This window comes from Propithecus coquereli, unplaced genomic scaffold, assembly GCF_000956105.1.
Source record: "Propithecus coquereli isolate 6110/MARCELLA unplaced genomic scaffold, Pcoq_1.0 Scaffold334, whole genome shotgun sequence".
Lineage (NCBI taxonomy): Eukaryota > Metazoa > Chordata > Mammalia > Primates > Indriidae > Propithecus > Propithecus coquereli.
Genome location: NW_012148997.1, coordinates 1,943,198 through 1,967,688, shown reverse-complemented (window position 1 = coordinate 1,967,688; position 24,491 = coordinate 1,943,198). Strand labels below are relative to the sequence as shown.

Below are 24,491 nucleotides of genomic sequence, written 5' to 3'. Positions count from 1 at the left end.
TGCCTTTTTACTAATGGTACATCTTGCCTGAATAATCCAACCTTCTCCCCTGTATATTAGTGTTCTCATTTATACCTCTGTCCATACTGAACTTCCAGGCTTTTGCATATCTTGCTGTTAATTTATATGTGATACCTTTTATGAATCTACAATTTCCCAGGATATGAGTCACTAAGTCATATTTATACTGTAATGGTTACAGTGGGTTCATTTATTCAATAAATGTTATTAAGCGTTTCCTTTGTGCCAAGTACATACTACTTGATTGTTAATCTTTCGTTAATCTTATGCTTGCAATTTAAAAAATTATTTTAAAATTTCCTCCTGTTTTTTGCTGCTCCTTTAGTGTACTTGTCAATGATCTTACGACTAGAGATACCAGGTGCTTGACACAGCAGATTTCAGCTCTCTGTGACTTGTATTCTCAGGATTTTCTGTGGGTTTCTGGAAGCTGTATTTGTGTATGATCTTCCCCATTCCATTCTAGGTGGGTTAATTGGATCTATAGCGTCCATATTTTGCAAACTCACTTCATTAATTTAATCCTTTTTTATTTCTTTTCTCAAAAGATTTGACATTCTTGTCACAAAGAAGTTCTCAGTGTCTTGTTAGGGATTTGATTTTTGGACTTTTATCACAGAGTTCATCTTCTCTAATTTATAAATCCCAACCTCCCATAATTAACTGTTGAGTAGACAAACCCATCGGCAGTAACCAAGTCCAAGTTTTTATGGATCTTAGAGTTTATTGTCCGATGACGATAACTGCTTTTCTGATATTATTCTAGACTGAGCTATAGGGTAACTACGCAATCACACGTACTTTTAAAATGTCAGGGTTTTGAAAAGTTTTGTAGAAACAAAATACTATATATTATTCAACATTTCCCCCACACCTCATCCCATCTCCTCCGATTCTCAACTATATGCTGGGATTCCACTTCACACATTCAAGCTTATTTTGAGAAACCTACTTGGATGATATCGAAGGACTCAACTACATGTCACTATTATTAATTTTTCACTGGATTGCATCCTTGATAATGTTTATACCATAAGTGTATCAGGGAAAGAAACACATACTTCCTGGGCTATATTCAAGCCCAACAGTTGGCAGCAGGCCTATAATATCCTATAATATTTATAAACATAAAACTATTCATTGTTACAAATACATGACATTCCTTAGTTATCACTCCTTCCCAGCATTTTCACTGTCTAATCATTCGACACATAACCCTACCCTTATTTTTTTATGAAAAGTGGGAAATAGGATACATAGCCAAATTAAAATATAAAAATGACTAGAACTGTTTTTCCACAGTCTGATTTGAATTTAGTCTATGTGGTCTTCTGCCAGTATCAGTACAGGCAGGCAAGAGTCCCAACTCAACTCTTTTGTAATATTGATGAAGGGAATTTCTGTCTTCCTCAATCTCAAGACATGGAAAATATCATCATATTCTAAGTGAAGAGCTGTTACAGTGAGTACGAATGTAATTCCAATTTCTCAGTTCCCTTTGAGTAAGTCTAACATTGCTACCTTGTATCATCAAGTTCTAGGTACAGGCTGAGACTCTGTAGAATTCTTTTTGCCGATGTTCCTATCACTCCTCCTCATGAAGAGTCTAAATATAGCGGAATCTGTGATCCTGCATCGCTAGTGTCCCGTTTCTCTAGACTTGGGTGTTTGAAATCTTGGGAGTTGTTTCCACACCACTTCTGGATCTTTTCTTTCATGTGCCAATAGCTAAAGAAGTTTGTTAATCTCACATGTCGTTCTTTGTGCTAAAGGAGCTGACAACTTCAGTGTCCTCTGATCCTGTTACTGTTCTTACACATATCTTGGAGGATAATCTAAAGTTTATCCTCTGAAATCAGACCTATCGGTCACCTATTTTTTGAATTACTGGAGCTTTCAGATGAATCTGAGCCTGCAAAATCCCTATGGCTCTTATGTACTTACTCCAAAGGGATGGTACAAGACAGCTCAAGGGGTTTCAATCGGTTAAATGTTGGATTCGCTTAAGAAGCTTAAACTGTTAATACAAGTGCCGAGAACCCTGTCTCCAGGCGATTTAATTTGGTAGATTCTAGCAGGGTCTGGTCGTAAGCATTTTAAACAAGTTCCCCTGGGTGAACTTATATGTTTTAGCAAATATTATCATTGAGGAGCTTTTTCTGCTTTGCATGGATACTATCAATATTTGACCAGCCTATCTTCCTTCCTTCCTTCCTTCTTACCTACCTACATTTACTCAGCACTCTGCCAGTGCAGAGGGAAGGCAGAAATAACACGATACATTCTCTGCCCTCAAGGAACTCTCGGTCTATAGTCTCTTCATTTTGCACATTTATCTTGGGAATTCTCAACTGTCTTAAATAGTCATATTCTGGCATGAAGAAGTATATGTTTGCCTCATGTCAGAGCTTCTGGGATGAATCTTTGTCACAGTCTTTGTCACTGCCTCTTGAGGTCAGCCCTGGCTAAGGGGAATTCTTTCTAAGGTGTAGAAAATTAAGAAATTTATTCCTCACTAGTTTACAATACAGTTGGTGCAATTTCAAAGACGTGAATACTTTGATCCTAGCAGTTTGTCTTGACTTTTAGCTGCTACCATATTAGGCCTAATTAGTTTGAGATCCTTTGCTAAGATCAGCTTACTTATTTTAGAAGAAGATATATACACCTGTTGTTTACTTTCTATATTATTTCTCATACTTTTATTTACTTTACAGATGTTTCAAAACACTATTCCTTTTCCCATTATATTTCTCAATTCTTTTGCACTCTTTGCCTCATAATGTACATAATGCTTTTGCTAAAATTATCCCAATTTCTAGTGGAATACTACCTTACAAAGTTGTCCTTGGAGATCTTTTCTATTATATGGGCTGATTTATCAGGCTTTCTCAATTTGCCCTTCCAGTGTGGCCAGGAGAGATCTAATTTTTGATCCTTGTATAGGGTAATTTGGTGTCAAAGCAAATGGCTCAGGTAGGACTGTCTTCCCTTCGGGTTCCCCTGTGAGGTTCACCATGTAGGTAGCTCTGTAAATGACCATATTGAAGCTAAATTAATCACATAGGAAGTCACTGAGACTTTAAGGTTTCTGCCACTTAGAACTGGGGCTCCTTTTCAGAAACACAAGCTGACTAGGAAAAGGTGTCCTCCAGCTTCAAGAGTTTCAGGCTACTCTGCTGAGGCGAACTTTCTGGACTCAATGGGTATAGTGGGCTAGGGTCCTTTTGGGGCAATGAAAGGTGTTCTCTGGGGTTCCACTCCTTGTTATAGATTGCTGAAAGGCGAATATAGTCACTCAAAGTAGGAGGGATTTAGATTGGCCATCGGAGGAACTTTCTTATAGTGTTGTCTTTGGTGATCTCTTAGCCTGAGAGCACTGTGGTTTTTGGATCTGGAGGAAAGGTGACAGAAAAGGTGGCTTCCAGGAGGATTAGCTATCCCAGGATTTCTTCAGGAAGGAGGAGGATAGCAGGAAGGGAGTTGGGTGTGTGCATGTATGTGGCTAGAGTTGAGGGGGTGTTATGATCTGACGCTTCTTTTCATCCCAGTTCTGGATGTCCATCTTGGCCACCACCATGCCCATACCCTGTGGAGGCTTCATGCCTGTGTTTGTGATAGGTAAGTTCTGCTGGAAGCCTGAGATCTTACTGAGAGCTAAAGTCTAAGGTACCATAAAAATAAAGAAAGGCCTGGGATGCAGCGGGGAGGGTCTGTATTTGGTCTTAGCACCCAAAGACAGATTGACTCTGAAAACATAGAGGATAAGAAACTTGCATCTCATAACACTTTCCCATTGTTTATCTTCCCTCTAGGAGCTGCATTTGGAAGGCTGGTAGGAGAGATCATGGCCATGCTATTCCCTGATGGAATCTTATTTGATGGTATCATCTACAAGATCCTACCTGGGGGCTATGCAGTAATTGGTGAGACACATTCCCACCCCCTCTGTAACCAAACATTGAGTACCCCAAATCCCCATACTCCAACACTCTTATTACATCTTCATTCCAAGCTACACAATATGGTTTTAATTTAATGCTATTTAATTGAACTTTTATTCAGATAATCAATCCATGGCACTAACTCTCATTAGCTCTTATTGAACTTCTGTGAGCCTTAGTTTCCTCATAAGGAAAAGGGATTATGGGGATTAAAGGGGATCTATCACAAAGACGAAAACACCTAGAATTGTATCTGCTTGTTAGGTAAGGGTATTTTCTTTCCTTCCTAAGAATCATGCAACTAACAATACAGATGATTTGCTCAGATACTCAATCTGAGATGTGCTAACATTAATGGGGACTAAGAACACAGGACTAAGGGCTAAGAAACATGGCTCTAGACTTACCCCTGCCACTTGTGACCTAGATGACCACAGAGCAAGTTAGCTGCCTTGCTGAGCCTTCATTTCTTTATTCTAAAATTACCTCTGAGATGGAGCCATGCCTAACACCAGTGTAATCTCTGGGATTAATATGCTTCCTCCCTGCCCCCCTTCTTCACCAAAATCTCATAACATCTAAGGCCATGCTTCCCTTAAATGGAGAAGCTCTGACCAGCTTAGGGCCTGTGGCACCCTACTCCCCAGTCATAGTCCCTCTACAGAAGTCTATTCCATCAGTAAGAGTCACCTGCTCATATTCCCCATCTTCATGCCCACCAGGTGTCCCTCCCCATCCTGTCTGGTATAGTTTCCTAGTATTCAAGTCCTCGATAGCTTACGTTCTGAAGTATATTATGTGCAACATCCAGTAGTGTCTTTCCTCCCCGTATTTCCCTTTCGTGACTTTTTCTTGTTACATTTTTGTGTATGCCTTCCCCAACATTTTTCCCATAGTATATCTCCCCCATATTTAAATAAGAAATATAGTTAATGCACAAGGGACTATTTTGGCAGATGGGAAAACAACCAAAAATAAGCAAGACAGATTCTATCTTCAGAGAGCTTATAAAATCATGAAGTTTTAGATCTGCAAGGGCCTTAGAAATCATTTGGCGACCCCTTTCATTGTACAGATGGGAACATGGGATTCCGGAGGAATTAAGCTCTACTCATACATTTGAGAAATGGTGGGATCAGGGTCTGACACAAGTCTTATTGCTCCAAGTCTACACACAATTCTTGGATTTTCACTTGATTTGTTCATTAATTATTGGCAGCAGCACCCGAAGCCCAAGGCAAACTGTCATAACTGAGTTTTAAAATGCTCAGTTAAGAACAATCCAAACTTTTTATAGCAAGGAACGGATAGGACATCACTGTCATCATGTTATAAATGAAAATTTGGGCACACCTAAAGATTTTGTGATTTGCTGAAGGTCATGGAATAAGATCAAAATGGTGATTTTCTAAGAGTTCAGCATTCTAACTCTTCCTCTTGACAAGTCGTTATCTCAGGAATGTTGGCATTGAATGTTGGGTCATGTCTCTCATTCTGTGTCATTCCCGTCCCATCCCCTTGTGCTTTCCATGCCAGGAATGGAAGCTCTAACCCCCAGGTATATTTCTGTGTCCTTCTAGGAGCAGCAGCACTGACTGGTGCTGTGTCTCACACAGTCTCCACAGCTGTGATTTGCTTCGAATTAACGGGTCAGATTGCTCACATCCTACCCATGATGGTGGCTGTTATCTTGGCCAACATGGTGGCTCAGAGCCTGCAGCCTTCCCTCTATGACAGCATCATCCAGGTCAAGAAGCTACCCTACTTGCCTGACCTTGGTTGGAACCAGATCAGGTCAGGGGCACTAGCTGGAATTAGTTCAAATTTGATGGTGGGGTGGGAGGTTCTAAGGTTGAGACTGAGCTTAGGGTCAATGTTTGGAAGCACTGTTTTTCATTATTTTTATGTTCCCATGCACTTAATAAATACTGTGAGTGAATGCGTGATATATCTCATGGGAGGAACGGAAGGGATGGCAAAGCAAAGGCATATGGTGGGGCTGACCCGCCGTGCTTTCTCCCTCCATAGCAAATATACAATCTTTGTTGAGGACATCATGGTACGTGATGTGAAGTTTGTTTCAGCTTCTTGCACATATGGGGAGTTGCGAACTCTGCTCCAGACCACCACAGTCAAGACTTTACCACTGGTTGACTCAAAAGGTCAGTGGGAAGGAAGGAAGCAGACTCCTGAGCTGGTGACCTGAACAAAGGTCACAGAGAGGTAGAGGAGGCACTGTGCTATGGGCTTGTCTTTAGGGCCATCCACTCTGCTATGCAAGTCCCAGCCTATGCTCCTTAGGGAACATGATCATCTTTGAGGAAGGAAAAATAAAGCTATAACATACACAAAAAGTTAAAAATCCAGTTAAAAATACTGTCGATTCTCATTATTCATAGTAGTTATGTTCTATTAATATAAAGTCACCATGAACACTGAATTAGTGAGTACCATACTGAACAATTTGCTCCTAGAGGAAATACAGGGCTAGGTTCCTGCATGCCTCTGGTCACATCATTTTCATCCAATCAATACATAATCTTGTTTTATATATGTTTCTTTGAAAGACACCTTATTTAATCAATTTTGTTGATTCATTAACATTGTACTCACTGCCAGCAGCACTATAATTCATTCCTGAATTAAGCTTACCTAACATACATATTTTGTCAGATGAGCCTTCTCACACTTAGGAACACTAGACAGTATTTAAGCATTAAGCTTGGGAGCCATTTTCAACAGCAAAATCACCAACGCAAAGCATAAAAATGCAAAAAAAAAAAAAGGTGGCATTAGACTGCAAAAAGAACACTTGTTTACAATGTGAAAGCTGAAACTAGAGGGCAGAGCACTGCTTTCTTCAGTCTCAGCTAGGAATATGGCCATCGAGCAACTCACGTTTTTTGTCTATTTGTGCGTGTCTGTGAATTATAGTGAAAGCACTCTTCTATTGATTTTGGGTTACAAGTGTATTTCAGTGAATTCACAAACAGGGACTCCACGAATAATGAGGATCAACTGTGAATCTCACAGCTCCTTATATGGTCCCCTTGCTACTTAACTAAGTCATACCTGTTCTTTAATGCCCGACTTAAGGAAGAGATGAAACCGTTTCAGATGGAGGAGTGAATCGTTTTAGTAAACGGTGATTTCACATTTCTCTGCCTTCACCATCCTTTCTGCCCACCTTTGGCACTTCCTGCTTCGTATTATTTCTTATTGTGGTTTGCATATCTATGTCTTGTCTTCCTCACTAGATTGAGTGTTCCCCCGGGGTAGAGACTATGCATATCCCCAGTGTACCTTCTTATAGGTATTTACTACATATTAAATAAATACTTACATGGTATTTGAATTAGTGTACATAACGTAGGGCCATTTGGAGCTATTAAGATCATAATTCTGATTTTAGATTATCAGAATATCCAAATTCCTCAAACTGAATGAGTTCAAATGTTTCCCCAAATCTCAGATACCATCTAAGTACCTTCTACAGGAGTGGCTGTTTATTGGAGCTGGGGCACAGCCAACGCGGTGCCAGGTTTTCACAGTAATGACTGAGCCCTAACAGTAAAACTGATCTCAGTAACATTGCCACAATTGCATGGCCTTAAAATTTAATGAAAATGTTAATTATAGTAGCAAAATTTTTATAAACATATGAAAGACCTTCTCAGGAAAAGTAGGCGTTTTGTTTATATTCTAGAAAAACCCGGGTTCTTTAATGATTAAACGTCAGGTACAAAAGAAAGGAAGAGGTCCCTTGTTTCCCCTTCACCCAGGATAGTGATATGTTTGTATCGCTTGGAGATTTCCTTTAAAGTGTGTTCACATCTCAGCCTGTCTGAATGGCTTTTCGTGTTTCTTTTCATTTGGACGGCGTTGATTAGCCTATTTTAATACCCACTCACCTATCTGCTAGCAGTCTATATATGCGCTGCATCAAAATAAGTACAAATTAGCACCAATTAGTGTTCTATCAAACGGGTCTGTACCTGCTAAATGGGTGAAATAAAAGGGACTGAGTGAGGTTGATCTTGGCGGCTCTTTGAAATGGGTTTTTAGGAAGAGAGGGAGAAGGCGGGGAAAGCCACGCGGGGCTGGGCTGCAGGTACGCGGGGCCTCAGGCTGGGTGCGGTTCCCCGCAGATTCCATGATCCTGCTGGGCTCCGTGGAGCGGTCGGAGCTGCAGTCGCTCCTGCAGCGCCACCTGTGTCCCGAGCGGAGGCTGCGGGCGGCGCAGGACATGGCGCGGAAGCTGTCGGAGCTGCCGTACGACGGGAGGGCGCTCCCCGGCGCGCCTCGCGGCCGGCCCGAGTCCTTCGCCTTCGTGGATGAGGATGACGACGAGGACTTCTCCGGGAGGACCGAGGTGACCGCGCTGGGAAGGGCCAGGAGCGAGATGGATGGAGGCTAAGGGAAAAGCGTCAGCAGGGGTCGCCAGCCCGCCGCGTCCCACCGTCCGGTGGTTCTGGGCTGGGCTGGGCCAGGACAGTGCAGGGAAAGTAAGAAGAGGAGGGAGATGCTGATCCTTGAGAAAGCCAGAAATTCTGGACCAGTGCCTAAAAGACCAGAGCCCCTGGGTCCCTGGACTGAAGGAGATAGGTTGTGGATGATGGCATGGATGAGGACTCAAAGAGATACAGGATTTCTGAACGGGGGACGGGGAAAGAATAGAGGTAGGGCGATTCCCCTGGACACCTACCCACCAGCGAGGTCAGGGAAGCCTCCGAGACTCAAAATTCTTGCTCTTTCTTACAGCTGCCTCCTTCTCCTCCTCCTCACCCCTTTCCTACTACTGCTCTCCTGTCCCCAGAAGAGCCCAACGGGCCCCTGCCCGACCACAAACAGCCGCCAGAGGCACCAGAGCCTGCAGGTGACGCTCCCCTGGCTTGCACCCCAACTCATGCCCCCGAGTTATGTCTGGCCCACCTCCAACTAAGGGCTACTCCAGTGAGAGGTGTGAGGCTAGGGGATGGTGGGGCAGCGGGAGAGGTCCTTATTCATCCACCGATTCTCCATGCTACTCTCCCATGGAGTGGGGGCAGAGGGTGATTTAGAAGGGTAGAAGAGAGGGTGCCTGTGGAGGCCCCTGGGAAGGGCAGTTCTTCGGAGGCAAAGTGTCAGGGACCACTCTGGAGCCCCTGGCCATTTCCTCCGGGGTGGACATTGCTTGGTTTCCATTTGCATCTGCTCGGCCACTCCTCTCAGGTCAAAGACTGTCCATCTTCCAGTCCCTGCTGCGCTGCGTGCTGGGCAGAGCTCGCCCCACAAAGAAGAAAACAGTCGAGGTGAGAGGCGACGTGGTGCAGGAGGTCCAGGGGAAAGGGAGTCTTGGAGGAGGGAGAAACTCACGGTTCTTAAATCAGAGGGGCAGGGGACCCACCACAGAGGAGCCGTTTGATCAGGTGCAAGGATGACGACTTGGCAAGGAGACATCTGTGGCTCTGGCCAGGGGCAGAGGGCTGTTGTTTCAGTGGGAACCACAGCTTCCAGGGAAGAAACGAAAAAGAACTAGCATCTATATCTTTCTTCTCCAGGATTCCGTGGATTTAGTGGATACCATGTCACCTGAAGAAGTAAGTAAGGGAAACAGCAACCCGGGGGGGATTGTTCTGGCAAATGATGATATTTGCTATTGTTTTTCTACCTTCTATAGTGTGTTGTCGTAAGAATAAAATGTGAGTCTAGATTGGAAAGTATTTTGAGAGATTGGAAATAAGGTCAGTGAAGGAGAGAGTAATGAGCATGTGGCAGGACTTGGCAGTGTTCTCAGAGGGACACAGTTGTTGCAGAAGAGGAAGTTTTGAGCCTCCATGTGTAAGTGGGACCGTGGTGCTAATATGAGCTTGGATCTTTTAGAGAACAGGGACATCCTGGACCAGGCAGGGCTCTACTGAAGTAAGATGGCACCAGGGGGCCAGCACTAAAACATAGCAGTGTGGAAGAATAGCATCGCAGGGAAGTGGGGAAACGGGCCTGGCGGGGCTTACAGTGCTGCATTGATCAGGACTCTGAGACCAAGGACAACTGAAAATGTCAGGCTGCGAGACTCGGAGGAACTACAAACACAAGGCAAATAATGACCACGGAGCCTTGTCGGGACAAATGCCTATTTCCTGAAAGAGGTAGTTATCAAATCTAGGAGAGAGAGAAAGCAAGCATAGGGACTGCGCTTGGTTGTGAGGAGGGAGTAGAATGTGGAGCAGCCACTGGGAACAGGCAGCTGACCAGTCCTGATCAGAAAACACCCTTGGGGTGCAGAGGAACAACAACAACAGAAAATCAATTAGCAAGTATTCCATGTGGTAAAAGAGAATGAGTCTCACTGCAGAGGCGGAAAGGTAGAGCTTTTAAAGTATGAAGCTGACCAAAAAACCACGGTGGATATTATATTAAAATAAACATCTTATGCGACATCCAGAATAAATATGCGTTGAAGATTAAAAGCACTGCGCGGTTGGACGAGGGGGTTGTGAGTGACAAGAGAGAAAGGAAACCTTCTTTTCTCCCCTTGCCACTCCTCAGATCACACATACTACTGATAAATGACTTATGACAAAGTCAAATAGATGATCGCAGAGGAAAAAGAAAAACCATTCCTCTGCCCACAAGCAGGAATCAGAAGGGTCATAATTGCAATTAAGGAGTACTTTGTTAGATTGCTAAAAACAATAATGATGAGGGTTTTGTAATGCATTAAGGAGGGAAAACCAGCTATTTGATCAGGGTGGCTATTTAATGACCACTGAAAATAAAATGCAGCCATGGTTAAGAAGAAGATAGATGACACGTTTCTAGCTTACATCTTTTCCAAGAAAGACTTTAAGAAGCTACCAACTCTCATGCAATTCTTGGAGACACTTTGGAGGGATAAGATGCCATAGAAGTCAAAATTCAAGATATTTTGAACACGGTTTTCAGACCAGATAAAATGACCCCCTTAACAATATCAAGATGTTGATATTGACAAAAAACAGTATGGGGGCAGTATGGTAATGTTGAAAGAATTCAATTATATGTCGTCAGAAGTCCCTGCTTTGATTTGTTTAATTCTGCACGCTCTGTTTGGGGTATGCACAGAGCTCTGGTTTCTAACTTGTGCTGAGCTTTCTAAGTAGGGGAACACACCAGACTCCACAGCAACATCCTCCTGCCCTTGGACAAAAGCCAGGGGTGTACCTGGAACACAATCGGCAGTCAAGGTTACAAGCCCAGCTCCACCAATTACTGTGTAATCTTGGGAAAACTATTCAATCTATGCCTCTGTTTCCTCATCTGTGCAATGAAGATGATAGGATTGTTGGAGAGGATTAAATGAGCTAAGACATGTAAAGCAATTACAATACTGCTTGGCAAAGAGGAAGTCCTTGATAAATGTTCCCTGAAAATGTTGCTGCTGGTGTTGTTATGGAAAGGTAAAAATGGAACCTGAGAAGTCCACAAATGATCACAGAAGGGACTGAGAGGACAGGATCTACCACACTAGGATTGGCAAGGTCTAGCCCCCATCCCATATATAAAGCTTCTCTACAACATACCTTCTGAGTGGTTGTCCGTGCTGTGCTAAGAGAGCTGGTTAAACCCTGCATGATCTCTTAGGAAGACGAGAGTGCAGAAGAGGTGTGACTGTAGTCCAGAAATATCAGGACAGGACTGGTGGAGTGAGTGTCACTGTGGACTGTACACTAGACCCTAGAACTAGGTAATGGCTTTTGGTGATATGCTCTGAAGCTTGCAAGATGTAGATTTGGACAAATAGGAAAACAGTACTAGATCATTAGAGGGTACTGGCTGAAAGGCGATTTTAGAAAATTTTAGATAAATTTATGAAAGCCAGAGATATAATGGATTATTTGAAATCTTGGGGATTTTGTTGTGCATATCTAAAGTCATGAGGATAGTTGGCCTTTGTGTCTTAATGCTTCTGTCATAGAAAAAACCACAAACAAACAAAAACTGGCTTTGCTTGAGTCAACTAAGTGCCATGGGGTCCAGGGCAGCTCTTCAAATTTAACAAATACTTGCTGTGATCTCCTGCGGGAGCGGTGAATGTGCTGGTTTCTTCACAATATACACCAATCGATACCACGTAACACTCTCGAGGAGTTCACATGTAGCAGGCAGAGATAAGACAGATGCTCACACAAGATTGAGCATGACCAATGCCATTTCTGAAAAGAAGAGACCGGCAAAGTACTACAGAATCAAAAAAGAGGAGAAGCACGTGTGATCAGGAGAGCCCGGAATACACACAGGCTGGGCAGGTGGGGCTGCTACAGGAACCCCAGGTGGCAAGAACAGCCAGACAAAGGGGAAGGCATGTTTGAAGAGCAGAAAGCGGTCTGGTTTGCCTGGAAGCCCGGATCTTTTAGAAGTAGTAGAAAATAAACCGGGAGAGATAGGCTGGAAATTACAAACGTTTGGGGCAGCAGGGCGTGGGAGGGATGGGGGACTAGGTGAGGGATCCTTATTCTGGGTGCCTGGGCGGGTGCAGGCTGGGGTGGGGGCCTAATGAGAGAGGACAGGGCGGGCACTGTCACCGGGAAGAAGGGAAGAGTCACTGACCTGGAGGGTCTAGGATGGGTCATTGCATGTTTCAGGATTCTGGGCAGGTCCAGGAGGGCTGTTGGGGGTGACACTCAGGAATCTGGGGTTGATGGAAGCTCTGTGATCTGGGTGACTTTCCTCTTCTGCCTGGCAGATTGAGGCCTGGGAGCAGGAGCAGCTGAGTCAGCCTGTTTGCTTTGATTGCTGCTGTATCGACCAGTCTCCCTTCCAGCTGGTGGAGCAGACGACCCTGCACAAGGCAAGTCCTTGCTGACAGCTCAGGGCTGCAGGGAGGGCAGGGGAAGTGGGGGGCAAGGAACGTGTGCTGACCTGTGCTCTCCCTCCAGACTCACACGCTGTTCTCCCTCCTCGGCCTTCACCTTGCTTATGTGACCAGCATGGGGAAGCTCAGGGGCGTCCTGGCCCTGGAGGAGGTAATCGGACGTGTCCCATTGGAGCAACAGGAGGGAGGGTGGGCACAGGATTGGGGGGTGCGGGTGGGGAAGGGGTGCTGTTAGCATCTTTGAAGCCCCTCCAGATTTCCCTCTCCATTTCTCATGCAGAGATGGGGGGCTGGGGTGAGAAGCTAGTGTGAGTAGAGGGGCTACCAAGCCTGTTGCAGCCACAGTCCTGAAGGAGACAGAGTTCTTCACCCCAGATGGGACCCATGTGCCCTTCATGGGTGGTGTGGGTTTGGATAGGGGTTCAGGCCACGAGTCACAGTTCCTAGTGGTGAGCTATGGGGAAGGCAAGAAGGGGTCGCCCCAGGTCTGAAGCCGGGGCTTGGGATTCACAGCTGTGCAGGAAGGTCTCTTTGTCTTGCCCCTTCCCCTGTCCTTCCATCTTCTTCCTTTGATTGTTCTGTGTCACCTCTGTCCTGCCCTTCTGTAGCTTCCTCATCCCTTTGTGCTTTTGCAGGATCTGTTCCTTCCTGTCCGCTTCTCTCCCACTGCCCCTATCTTCTTCCTCTTTCCAATTTTGTACCCCTTTTTCCTGCTGCTCTCCAGCTACAGAAGGCCATCGAGGGGCACACCAAGTCTGGGGTGCAGCTCCGTCCTCCCCTTGCCAGCTTTCGGAACACGACTTCAACTCGAAAGAGTCCTGGGGGACCACCCCCTCCTGCAGAGGGCTGGAGCCTGCCTGAGGACGGACCTGGGGCCACCAGAGCAGGGGATGTGGCCCCTGCCTCCCCAGAGAGCCCCGTGCCTTCCCCTTCCCCAGAGCCTGCTCTCTCCCGGGCCCCAGCCAAAGTGGACAGTGAGCTGGAGGAGCTGGAGCTGGTGGAAGGTCCAGGGCCAGAAGAGGAGCTAGCTGACATCTTGCATGGCCCCAGCCTGCGGTCCACGGATGAGGAGGATGAGGATGAGCTGATCCTTTGACCACCTCCCGGGACCTCTTCATAAAGACTGTCCGTGACTGAGGGTGAACTTGTGTGGGACAGGGTGTGTCCTCAAGTTGGGGAGCTCACCCAAAGTCTTGGCCCCTCCCAGGGATTTTTAAATGTGATAGTGACAGTCTTAAAGGAGGAGTCAGAACTTGAGCAGGGAGGAGCCATGGTCAATTCGACTGCTTCCCCCATTCCCAGACAGGCAGGTGGTTCTAACCCTGGTGGCAGGCCCCTGTTATTCCATGGGGCTTCCTGAGTTTTCCTGGTGTGTGGGTAGGGAATGCCCTGCCTCTCTGCCTCACCTCGTCCCCCCACAACTCCCCAGGGCTCTTGTCCCAGCGCCTGGCTGGCCTTGCCTGGTTGGCCTTCCCGTGTCTGCAGGTGGTGGCTGAACGAAGGCCCACAATGACTGTGGCCCTGTAAGCGCCACATTGGAGGAGGAGATGGGACCAGCTCATGGCCTCAGGGACTGACCACCTCAGAATGTGCCTCTGAACAGGCCACAGCTGCTTCTCTCCGAGGCACATGCACACAGCACTCTGCCTCCGCCCCTCCCTGGCCCCTGCCACCTGTCTTCAGGCCCAGCTGGGCATTACCAGGGCAGCGAGCCACCAACCACATCCCCCTCCTCCGCTCCAAGCAGTGAAATGCGACTAGGACTAGAGAGGGCAGCAGCCTGTCAGGAAAGGTTGCCAAAGGCTCGGTGGGGAAGGGACAGCTGCCCTGTTCCCTAACAACCAGTCCCCATGGTGTCACGTGGCTCTCTTGGGCAGAAAGTCCTCCTACCTCACAGCACAGCCACCTGTGCCCAGGTCACTCCCTAGGAAATGCATCCTTCCTCTCCCTGTTGTAGTCACTGGCTTGTCCTGCCAAGGGTCAGCTCTGCCCCAGGGCTGCTGTGGCTGACGCCTCTCTTGCCAAGAACTGAGGCTCAGAGCAGCTAGGTCACTGGGTCACTCAGACACCAGCCTCCTCACAGACTAGCTCCTCAGGTGCCTGTCCCAGGAGTGGAAAGTTGGGAGTGCCGCGTCAAGATGGCAAGCCTCTTTGGTGCTGCCCACACACGGGACAATCACATCCTCACACTCCCCAGATCAGCAGCAGGGGCTGGTGGTTGTGCTGTGAGCACCCAGAAACCCTTGCTCCATACCTAAGGCTTTCCTCTCCTGACCCCCAGACCCCTCTCTGACATTCCCCTCCTTCTCCTCCCCTGTGCCCCGCCTCCTCCATCCCCCAAATAAGACACGCATAGTCGAAGGATGCCACCACATTCTGTTTAGTGTCATTGAACACAGCCTACAGCCCTCTCCGCATCACATCCCTCCCCTGCCCCAGGCCAAGAGAGACGCTGAAGCCTGGGCAGGGGCTGGCAGTGGGCATTCGAGCCCGTGCCCGTGTGTACATAATCTATAATATTTATATATATTGATATAGAATTCTCTCTGTAATATATGTCTTAGAATCTCTCTTGGGCCTGGGGTGGGAATGTCACATTAAGAAAACATGCTAAGACTGGCCATAAAAATGGATATTTCCCAGACCTGGAAGACAAAGTGTGGGGAATACAGATGGGGACAGGAGGAAGACAATAAACTCATCCCCCAGATCCCCTCCTCAACACAAGGACAAGAAGGAAGGTGTGGGGGGGAGGGGGCTTTGGAAGGGCAGGAATGGAAGATTTGGATTTTCATTTAATAAAGTCAATTAAAAATGAAAGTGCACCCCTCCCCCCAAAAAGAAAATCATTTAGCAAGAGCAGTTTCATTCACAAGAATATAAAAACAGCCCTGTTCCAGGACTGCTGTAAAACGTGCTGCACAGCCTTTAACCCCAAAGGAAAAGCGACCCTTTCCCACCCCCCCATAGCCCCTTCCTGCACATGCCCCCCCTCCCCCAAATAGGCTAGAAGCAAACCCCCATGCACCCTGCACCCAGCACCAGAGAGGTGATCCCTCCCTTCAGAAGAGTCCCAAGATGGTCCCAGGCCAGCTCCTTGGGTCTCCTCCCTCTTCAGAGTGGAGTGGGAGCTCCTTGCAAAAAGGCAGGCCCCCACCTGACCTCTGGTCTGCAGTGACTGCCAGCTCCCTGGGGACTCCAAGCCTCTGCTTATTTATCATCCCTGCCAGATTCCTTCATCAACCTTTAGTCTTCGTTTGTCAGGGACCATTTTTCCTTGGGAAAGGGAAGGAGGGAAGAAAGCTGCTGTAGTCTACCCTTCCTACTCTCAGGGCCCTGGGCAAAAAGGACCCATAACGAATGAACCCGCTCACTGGATCAGACATCCACCATGGTCTGGGGGAGAATATGGGCATGGAGGGGATGAGATGAGAGGAGGAGATGACACGAGAGAATATGGGCATGGAGGGGATGAGATGAGAGGAGATGACGCGGTGATAGAGCAGGTTGGAAAAGGTGAGGAACCAAGGACCCCGTGAGAGGAAGGTCACGTGACCATGCAAAACCCCAGAGCCTGCAGCAGATGGACAGGGAACAGCTGCCAGGGTGAGCATGCCAGACCACTTCCTAGAGCTCCTAGCAATGCCATCCTGGGATGTCAAGTCAGGACGTGTTATCAAGCACAAGAGGCCTCCTCTGTGCAAGCTGCATGAGATTGGGTGATGGCCCCTACCTTGGCTCACACCTACTCCCATGTTTTCTCCAAGAACCAACGTCAGGATAACCATTCTCCCCTCCATTGGAACACACAGGACTCCCTGCCCTGGCTGCATTTCAGGAGCATGTGTGTGAACTTCATGAGTATGAACTTGATGGCAGGGTGGGGTCATAGATGGACAGAAACACCTCCAACTCTCAACGTCCCTCATTCCGAAGCAATAGAAGTCTGGGTTCCAGGGTTCGGGGGAAGTTTGTGGCCAGGGTCTGGGAGAAGATGTCAGTGCTCCCTTCCCTGCAGAGGATGCAAGTAATAGGACCCCTGGCTGAGAGCGGGGTAGGCCACCAGGGCTGGGAGTTGGAGCCTGCGACGGGGAAAGAGGGAACTAGGGCAATGAACCTCTTAGGCCTCTCTCTCCTCCCCAAACTCTGCCTACACCAAAGGCCAGGGCGCTCCACCTACCACACTGCTGTGTCCTCTGCCTGCCCCTGCCTGCATGCGCTCTTATGGTAGTGCTGGGGCTCACATGCTGCTCAGAGCCTCCACCCGGGTGCAAGTGGGCGTGGGAGGGCAAGCTGTGCCTCACAGTAAACTGTCCTGGAAGGAAGAATCCGCTGCTGTGTCTCTCTTCCTGGGCAGGAGGCCTGGGCAGGGGGCGAGGACAGCGGCCGTGAGGAGCTGACCAAGGGGTAGGAGCCGAGTGCCCACCCTGGCCCTCAGCCAGCAGCCCCACCCGGCCTGGAGAGCGACAGCACCGACTCCTCCCTCCACCCCACTCAACCCTGAGTCCCCAAGAAGTTATAAAAATGTAGAAAAGGCAAAGAGAAAAGTGTAAACAGCTCCAGAGAATTAGGGGCGGGTAGGGGCAGACACAGCCCTCACGGGCTCCCGGAGCAGGGACGGAAGAAGGCAGGAAGGGAAGCAAGAGCTGGAGCGGCCAGCCCCCCGCAGGGTCTTTTCCCAGATCCTTTAGGATCCTCCTTTCAGCCAGGGGATATTCAAGATCCCAGCACAAGTGGTCGTGTTGGTTCTTGGTCTCATCGGTGACTCGTCTCTGGGCAGGCCTTGACATAAAGGACCACATCTGTGCGCCCTGTAAATCCAGCTGCCATGTCCACCTCCTCCTGGACTGCCGATCCCAGAAGCCAAAGGACCCACCGAGGGCAGACTGGGCCTCCACGCAGACGCTGCCGCCCCTGTGCCCGTCCAGCTGCATCCAATGGCCCCTGAGGTCTGTTCCTCACAGTAGGGATGAGCTGGGGCCACAGCCAGAGAAAACAGTCGGGAAAAGCAAGAGTGAAATGGAGAAAGGAGGTATTCGGACAGCACAGTCAAGACTCCTGGAAGACGGAATCAGGGAGTGAAGAACTGAGGTCCAGTCTCGGCTCGGCCGCAGCACTCCTGTCCTCGGGCTGCACGCACTGGTGGCTTCACGGGCACAGACGCCGAAGCCCACCGCCCGGGCCCTTCTCCCACAGCCACGCCAAGTTCACAGCCATCTAGTTGCCTGGGTCTCAGTTCCTGGACCTGTGGTTTCTAGAGTGTAAGCCTGGACAAAACCCCATCCTGCTCCTCCACTTCCCCGCCGTCCTCGCCCGAGATTCAGCTGTACCGCTGGGGGAAGGGAGGGTGCACGGCCCTCAGGTGGGGGTGGAAGGGAAACTAGTTGTTGGCCTCACCCTCCTCCTCGTCAAAGGACTGCACGCCTGAAGATGTGACGTCAGACACCTTCCGGCTGAGAGCAGTGGACATCTCAGGGTCTTCTCGTGGGGAAAGCGACTCCAGGTCCCGGCATCCCGCATCCTCTTCCTCCTCAGGGGCCAACGGCCTCTTCTCCTCCTCAGCAGGGCCCCGTGCCAGGTCCACCCCGCCCACCCCGGGAGCCCAGTCAGTGTCTCCCCCTAGCAAAGGCGGAGGTTCCTGAGCAGAGTATCCGGAAGCAGGTTGAGAAGGCCCCATTTCATGCAAGCTGGGCTGTGAGTCATCAAATGCGGGGCCAAGATAGGATCCTGTGGCCGGGGAGGCAATGAGGGACTGGTCGCTTGCTTCCCAGGCATCCGATGAGCCCAGACAGTACATGCCCTGGGACACATAGGAGTGAGGCCATCCATCCATCGGGGCTTGTGCCAGGGCATCTGTAAAGAGAATCACAGAGGTCGGTGGGGCCACAGAATACCAAAGGCAGTAATGATAGCACAGAGAATTGAGGGCCAGACAGAGAGGACACAGAGTAGAGGGGACAGAAGGAAAACTGAGGGATGGACAGGGAAGTCTCAAAAGAACAGAGATGAGTAGAGGAAGCCTAGATAGCTGGGGAGGCCTCGTGGGCCCCAGGGGCTGGATTCTGCAGCCATCTCTCACCCTGACTCTCCATCAGCTCCTGGTAGTTGTCACTGTAGTTGCAGCCTAATGGCTCCTGGGTGGAGTTGACACTCATGTCCTCACCATCCATGGAAGACCAGGCCATGAGTGTGGCCTCAGAGATAGCAAACTGCTCCATGACACCTGTGAGAGAAATGCAGTGACCACAAAATGCCTCAGGGAACCCACAGACACATGCATGGGGCGGGGAGACAGCTTAGTGCAATGCTGTTCAGTAGAAATGTAATGCAAGCCACTGATATAATTTAAAATTTTCCAGTAGCCACATTTAAGAAAATCAAAAAGAAACAGGTAAAATTAATTTGAATAATATATCTTATTTAATCCAATATATAAAAAGATTATCACCTCAACATATAAACAATATAAAAATTACTAATGAGATATTTTACATTCTTTTATTTGTGCGAAGTCTTGGAACTCTCGTCGGCATTTTACACTTACAGCATGTCTCATTCAGACGAGCTACGCTGCAAGTTCTCAACAGCTACGTGTGGCCAGTGGCTGCTGTATTGGACAGCACAGCCTTTGTATGTGCCCCGCAACAAGGCAAGATCGTAGGGGACTTCCTAAAAGGTCAGATTTAGCATTCCTGAGGGAAAAGAGTTTGGGGGTCTTCTGGTGAGATATCCTCAGGGACTAACATTAGGGATTTCCAGAAATTTATTTTTGGAGGTTTTTAGGAATTATAACGTAGAGGGTAGGTTTCAACATGAACAGAGAACTCCCAAGGGAGCATCGTGGGATTGTGGGTCCACCATGACATAAAGTTGAAAGTTCAAGGGATTGGAAGAAGGGAGGGCAGATGGTGGGGATGGGTAAACTTGGGGGTCCCAATTTGGTCAAAGCCATGAGTGAGTTGAAGCTTAACACTGTCACTGCCCTGCCCTGTAAGTGTGTCACTCTCCTCACCCATACTTCTCCCACCCATGTCACTAACACAAAGAACTTCCCTTCTCTTCCAGACCTGCCACTCTTCCTAGGCTTCTTATTGGGACCTGACACTAGGGCTCGGCCACCCTTGCAGGCACACTATGTACCTATCATCAGACGTACATTGCTTTCCTGGAACTAAACCTTCTCTGCAGACACCTGTTCTCTCATCCAATTCTCTTGATCGTCTAGTTGTTGTCACCGTAATGAGTCCAGCAAGTGAATTCACGACACCAAAAGCTGATGGGCAAAGGCTAGAAGAGATCCCCAAGGCCTTTCTTTCTTTTACTTCCAGAAATGTGCGTAGAAGCAGAGCCTGTCAAGACCAAGGCCCCTGCATTTTTCTCCTATATTAAGGGAGTCCAGGGGTTGGACAGTCCCAACAATGAAAAGAGAAGGCATTTGGGACAGGTGGACCACAAATTCCATCTAATTCCCCTCATTTTATTTAATGATTATAAAAACATGATGAGGGCACTTAGCAGAATGAACAGGTCAAAATTCTTGAAATTCAAGCTGTTTGGGAAATGTAAGCCTCTGGTCAACATATGGCTAGAGACAATCTTGCCACAGGGAACCAGGTTGGAATGTCAGTCCCTGGCCAACCTGAAAATATGTCTCTTGAGGATCTGAGGTGCAAGTACCTGCTAAGAAACGTGCTTCCTTCTCGCCATCGCTGAGGTCGGAGTAGGCGTCTGTATCCCTGCGCACGGCCTCGTGGCTGTGTTGTGGCTGAATGGCCGGCGTCTTCCCCCAGCCCTGCCACTCAATCATGTGGGCCACCCGGCCTTGCCCCATGGCTGTGGGCTTTGTCACATGGTCCTTCATGCTTCGAGAGATCCCTAAAGGGCCAGACATTTCCCACACCCTCCAGAATATCACACAATAGCCATACCAGATCCTCCCCACTACCCCACCCTAGGCCCATGGACTCTATCCATTGGGTCAGGTAGCCCCTAGGACTCCACAGATGGGGTAGCCTGCAGTTTGGGAGAGGCTTGACAGAAAGGGCAGATAGGTCAGGGGTATGGGGATAAAGGTCTTCATCGGGTCTGAAGGAGCAGGGAGACTGAGACCAGGAGCCTGAAGGTATTCTCCCGCCGGGATGCATCCCTAGGTTGGGAGTCTCACCTGAGAATGATGACTTGGCCAGGGCCCCAATGCCATAGGCATTGGAGTTTCGCTTAAGCTTCGGAAGAATGGAAGTGGTGTCCTCCATGGAGAGCTAGGATAGGGAACACGGCAGGAAGCGCAGAGGAATAAAAAGTTATGGACGTGCTTTATATATGGAGGAGAGTTCATGATTTCAGGAAGAAGGACCGGAGCTAGGGCAGGTGGTAAGGAAAACTGCTATACCCGAGAGTCCCAAGGAGCTGTAAGCCCCAACCGCCTGGGAACTGGGGACAGGTGGAGAATGTGAGGGCTCACAGAGCTTGTTGGAGGCAGGGAGCACAATATTCTGTGTAAGGTCTACGGGAGAGTATGAGGAAGAGGAGTAGGGAGGACTGGGGAGGTCTGGGGGCAGCTGCACTCACATTGATGCCGTCCCAGGAGAAATCGGTTCGAGTTTGCTGTGAGGAGAGAGGAAAGGCCATGGGCATCCCAGGAATGCAAGTAACCCCACCTTCCTCAGAGGGACTTCCAGGGCTGTGTGGAGTGGGGAAGGCTTTCCCGAGGTTAACATAGGAATTAGGATGTCCGTGTGGAATGTTTGGCGTGTGTTTTGAGGAAAGTCAGGAGAAATGTTCTGTAAAAGTGTCAGTTAGGACGAGTGTTTGGGATGTTGCCTTGGAGTTAAGAAAGAGAATTCAAGGATCAGGCAGCTAGAGGCTGGGGGGCCTTATTCATGGTGGTTCTTGGGTCTCTCAGAGGTCCTTGGCCAGGGGGCAGCTGAGCACAGAGGGCCTCACCTCGGTGGACGGCCGGTGGAGGCTGCTCCCGTGCAGCGAGCTGGTGCTGTCCATGTTGATTTGATCGACATCCTTCAGGCCCTTCCAGTCCACTGCTATCACCTCGTTCCCTGGAGGGGCCAGAGGTTATTTGCTCTGCCCTCACCTCCCAGGGCCCCCACAGAATGCCGAGGCCACACACTAGGGCCAGCCCCTCACAGCCCTCCCTTCCCTCCAGCTGATGGCCCCTTTCCTCTCACAGCCACACTGTCCCCACATTTTTGGTGAGAGAAATAATAATGCTGAGCCAAAATATTCAGTTTTAGCTCAACCAAGAATAGCACACTCAGAAACTAAGTGTTCTTTCTAAGGTCTTATCTGTTGTTGTTTACACGGAGGGGTCAGAGGCTGGGTTTTAGCAAGCAGGAAAACAATTCTTACTCTGTCCCGAGGAATCTTTGAGGGTTTCTATATGGGAGCTGGGCCTTTCCCCTGCTGCCATTCTACAAATAAGGGCAGAGCTTCTCCAGGGGGAAACTCCTCTCCGTGTGGGGTGGGTGGACTGTATCTTCCCTCACGGTTCTCCACAGGAGTCAGTGAGTCCTTCAGGAAGAACACTTGGAGGGGACAGCAGGGAGTTGGGTATGTTCTCCCAGAAGCAGTGATAGCAGAGAAGTGAAGGGTGAGAGGAGACATTTCACCCCACTGTGGGGAGACAAGTGATGGATTGAAGTGGAGGGAAGGGAGGGAGAGGAAGGAGAGGACAGAACTTTTTAAAACAGGAGTTAAAAGCATAGGAATTCAAGTCAGAGAGAAGACAAGACAGTGGGAGGGGGTGCACAGGGTCTGAGAGCTGGCTGGGAAACTGGAGGATGGATGGGCATTGCTAAGGTCAGGCTCCAGCTCCCCAGGAAAGGAGACTCCTCGGAGAAGCAGCACTTGGGGCCAGTGGTTGTAAAGGGTCAAGCAGCCGATGGCTGCCTGAACCATCTGCCCTTACAGGTCCTGTATACACGTGTGCCTTTATGACTCGGAGTTTAGGGTGACGTTAGGGGCCCATTCTTGGGAAGAGGTGCACCGAAGGGCAGCTTGGGCAGAAGGCACTCAGCACCCAACAGCACAGCTGGCGCAGAGGAAGGGGCTGAGGGAGATGGAACCCCTCCAGAGTTGGCCTGCTGTCACTTGGGGCTCCAGCGGAATGGCGAGATGGGCCAGGCCAGAAGCTGTGGCTGGGGGAGAAGAGGAAGGTGGGCATCTGGACACGGACGGCCGCGACCGGGCGGCAGAGCACAATGTGAGGAGAAGAGCCCCGGGGGAGGGCAGAGCCGGAGGGAGGGGAGGTGGCCTTTGTGGAAGAGGGAGAGCTGAGTCAGAGCCGCGGGGGGCAGGGAGGGGGAGGGAAGAGAACGCGAGAGGTGACAGCAGAGGAGGGGGTATCCATGCAAATAAATCGGGTCTCAGAAATCCGGCTTGGAGAGTGAGTTTGTTTGTAATAATAATACGAATTATTCTCTCAGCCTGAGGTCACTGGGAGGTGTAGGCGGGAGAAATTGGGAGTTGAAATGGGAAAAATCGGAGGGTTTGGGAGAGGGCTGGATCCATTTGTTGAGTTGGGAGTGGAGCGGGTGCCGGGCTGGGGGCTCGGCGGTAGCACGGCAGAGGCTTCAGGGGAACACGGGTTAGGAGGCGCCTCTCTTCCCTCCCCGCGCCGAAGGTAAATAAAGAGCCGGCCCCGCCCCGCCGGCCCCTGTCGGCAGGTGCAGCCCCACCCTCCCGGGAGGCGGGCGACCGACCCCTCGGGTCCCTCACCCAGGCCTCCCCCAGCACCCCCAACCCCGCTCCTCTTCCCGCCCCAGCCCTGCCCCATTCCCTCCGGGCGCCGAACCCAGTCCCTCCCCGAGGCACGGCGCATCCCGCCCCCGCCCCAGAGGGAAAATGCACGTGAACAAAGCAAATCGGAGGAGGCAGGAACGACAGAAAAAGGCAACGGAGAGGGAAAGGGACGGGGCAAAACAGCCGAGCCAGATGGAGGCGGTGGCGGTGGCGGGGTGGGGGCGTGCGAAAGACTCTGGGGCAGAGACGGAGGCCGAGGGCCCTCAGCAGGGGGTCCTCAGCAGAGGGGCTGCTCCAGGACAGAGGGGGCGAGCAGGCGCAGGGGACCGGAGTCGAGGCGGATGGCCTGGAGGTGCAGGGATGAGGGGACCAAGAGTAGGGCCGAGCGACGGAGGAGCGGAAAGGAGGCTGATGGAGAGATGATGGAGCAAGGGACCGCGCCCGGGGGAGGGCGACCGAGAGAAGGAAAAGAGCCCGGAGGGACCGCAGCCCTGGAGGCGCGAGGAGAGCGGGGCGGAAGGAGGACTGGAGGCAGCGCGAGCGGGTGGGGGGAAGTGCGGGAGCGAGGCCGGGTGAGGCGGGTGCGGAGAGGGGTCCGGAGGGCGCGCGAGGGGTGGGGGAGGGGGCGCGCCCTGCCCGGACGCCGCCGGGCCGCGGTACCCACCCACAGTCCGGGAGCCGATGCAGCCCATGGCTCCGGGCCTCCGGGCCGGGCCCTCACCGACTCGGGGCGCGCACCGGGGGGAGCACCGGCAGCCGCGCCGCCGCCCCAGCCGCTCTGCAGCGCCGCGGCTGTCTCCGCTCGGCTCCGCTCCCCCCGCCCCTCTCCATCCCTCCCCACGGCAGCCTCCGTCGCCGCCGCCGCCGCCGCCTGGCTCCCCCGCCCCGGCTAGGCTCGCCGCGGCCGGGGAGGGGGCGGCCCCGGGATTGGCTGCGCC

General features: G+C 50.0%; 2 protein-coding genes across 3 annotated transcripts in view; one reads left to right on the top strand and one right to left on the bottom strand.

The window, feature by feature from the left end:
- CLCN1 (chloride channel, voltage-sensitive 1) overlaps positions 1 to 13,922 on the top strand; it is a 28,581-nt gene extending 14,659 nt beyond the window's left edge. The window contains exons 13-23 of the mRNA XM_012650572.1: positions 3,573 to 3,642; positions 3,837 to 3,947; positions 5,546 to 5,759; positions 5,994 to 6,127; positions 8,114 to 8,337; positions 8,727 to 8,841; positions 9,177 to 9,256; positions 9,506 to 9,544; positions 12,670 to 12,774; positions 12,863 to 12,949; positions 13,523 to 13,922. Of these exons, the coding sequence (XP_012506026.1) occupies positions 3,573 to 3,642; positions 3,837 to 3,947; positions 5,546 to 5,759; positions 5,994 to 6,127; positions 8,114 to 8,337; positions 8,727 to 8,841; positions 9,177 to 9,256; positions 9,506 to 9,544; positions 12,670 to 12,774; positions 12,863 to 12,949; positions 13,523 to 13,894 (1,551 nt within the window). The 3' untranslated portion in view covers positions 13,895 to 13,922. The remainder of the gene's footprint in view (positions 1 to 3,572; positions 3,643 to 3,836; positions 3,948 to 5,545; positions 5,760 to 5,993; positions 6,128 to 8,113; positions 8,338 to 8,726; positions 8,842 to 9,176; positions 9,257 to 9,505; positions 9,545 to 12,669; positions 12,775 to 12,862; positions 12,950 to 13,522) is intronic.
- A 4,251-nt stretch (positions 13,923 to 18,173) lies between these two features.
- FAM131B (family with sequence similarity 131, member B) lies at positions 18,174 to 24,245 on the bottom strand. Of its 2 annotated transcripts, none has more exons than XM_012650593.1 (7): positions 23,662 to 23,691; positions 21,742 to 21,851; positions 21,367 to 21,402; positions 20,963 to 21,056; positions 20,476 to 20,673; positions 18,878 to 19,021; positions 18,174 to 18,651 (listed from the first exon to the last, which is right to left on the bottom strand). In XM_012650593.1, exons 2-7 carry the CDS (start codon positions 21,793 to 21,795, stop codon positions 18,179 to 18,181), a joined length of 999 nt encoding a protein of 332 aa, XP_012506047.1. In that variant the 5' UTR covers positions 21,796 to 21,851; positions 23,662 to 23,691; the 3' UTR covers positions 18,174 to 18,178. The 2 variants fall into 2 exon arrangements, with proteins under 2 accessions (XP_012506047.1, XP_012506046.1); XM_012650592.1 differs by lacking the exon at positions 23,662 to 23,691 and adding an exon at positions 24,218 to 24,245 and having other exon boundaries at positions 18,179 to 18,651.
- Positions 24,246 to 24,491: the final 246 nt, after the last annotated feature.

Excerpts from the sequence above, each read along its gene's own strand:
- FAM131B (XM_012650592.1), bottom strand. The coding sequence starts at position 24,245 with ATGGGCTGCATCGGCTCCCGGACTGTGG. Across the intron at positions 21,852-24,217 it reads CATCGGCTCCCGGACTGTGG|GGAACGAGGTGATAGCAGTG; the intron begins GTGGGTACCGCG and ends TGGCCCCTCCAG. Across the intron at positions 18,652-18,877 it reads GGAGCTGATGGAGAGTCAGG|ATGCCCTGGCACAAGCCCCG; the intron begins GTGAGAGATGGC and ends TTCTCTTTACAG.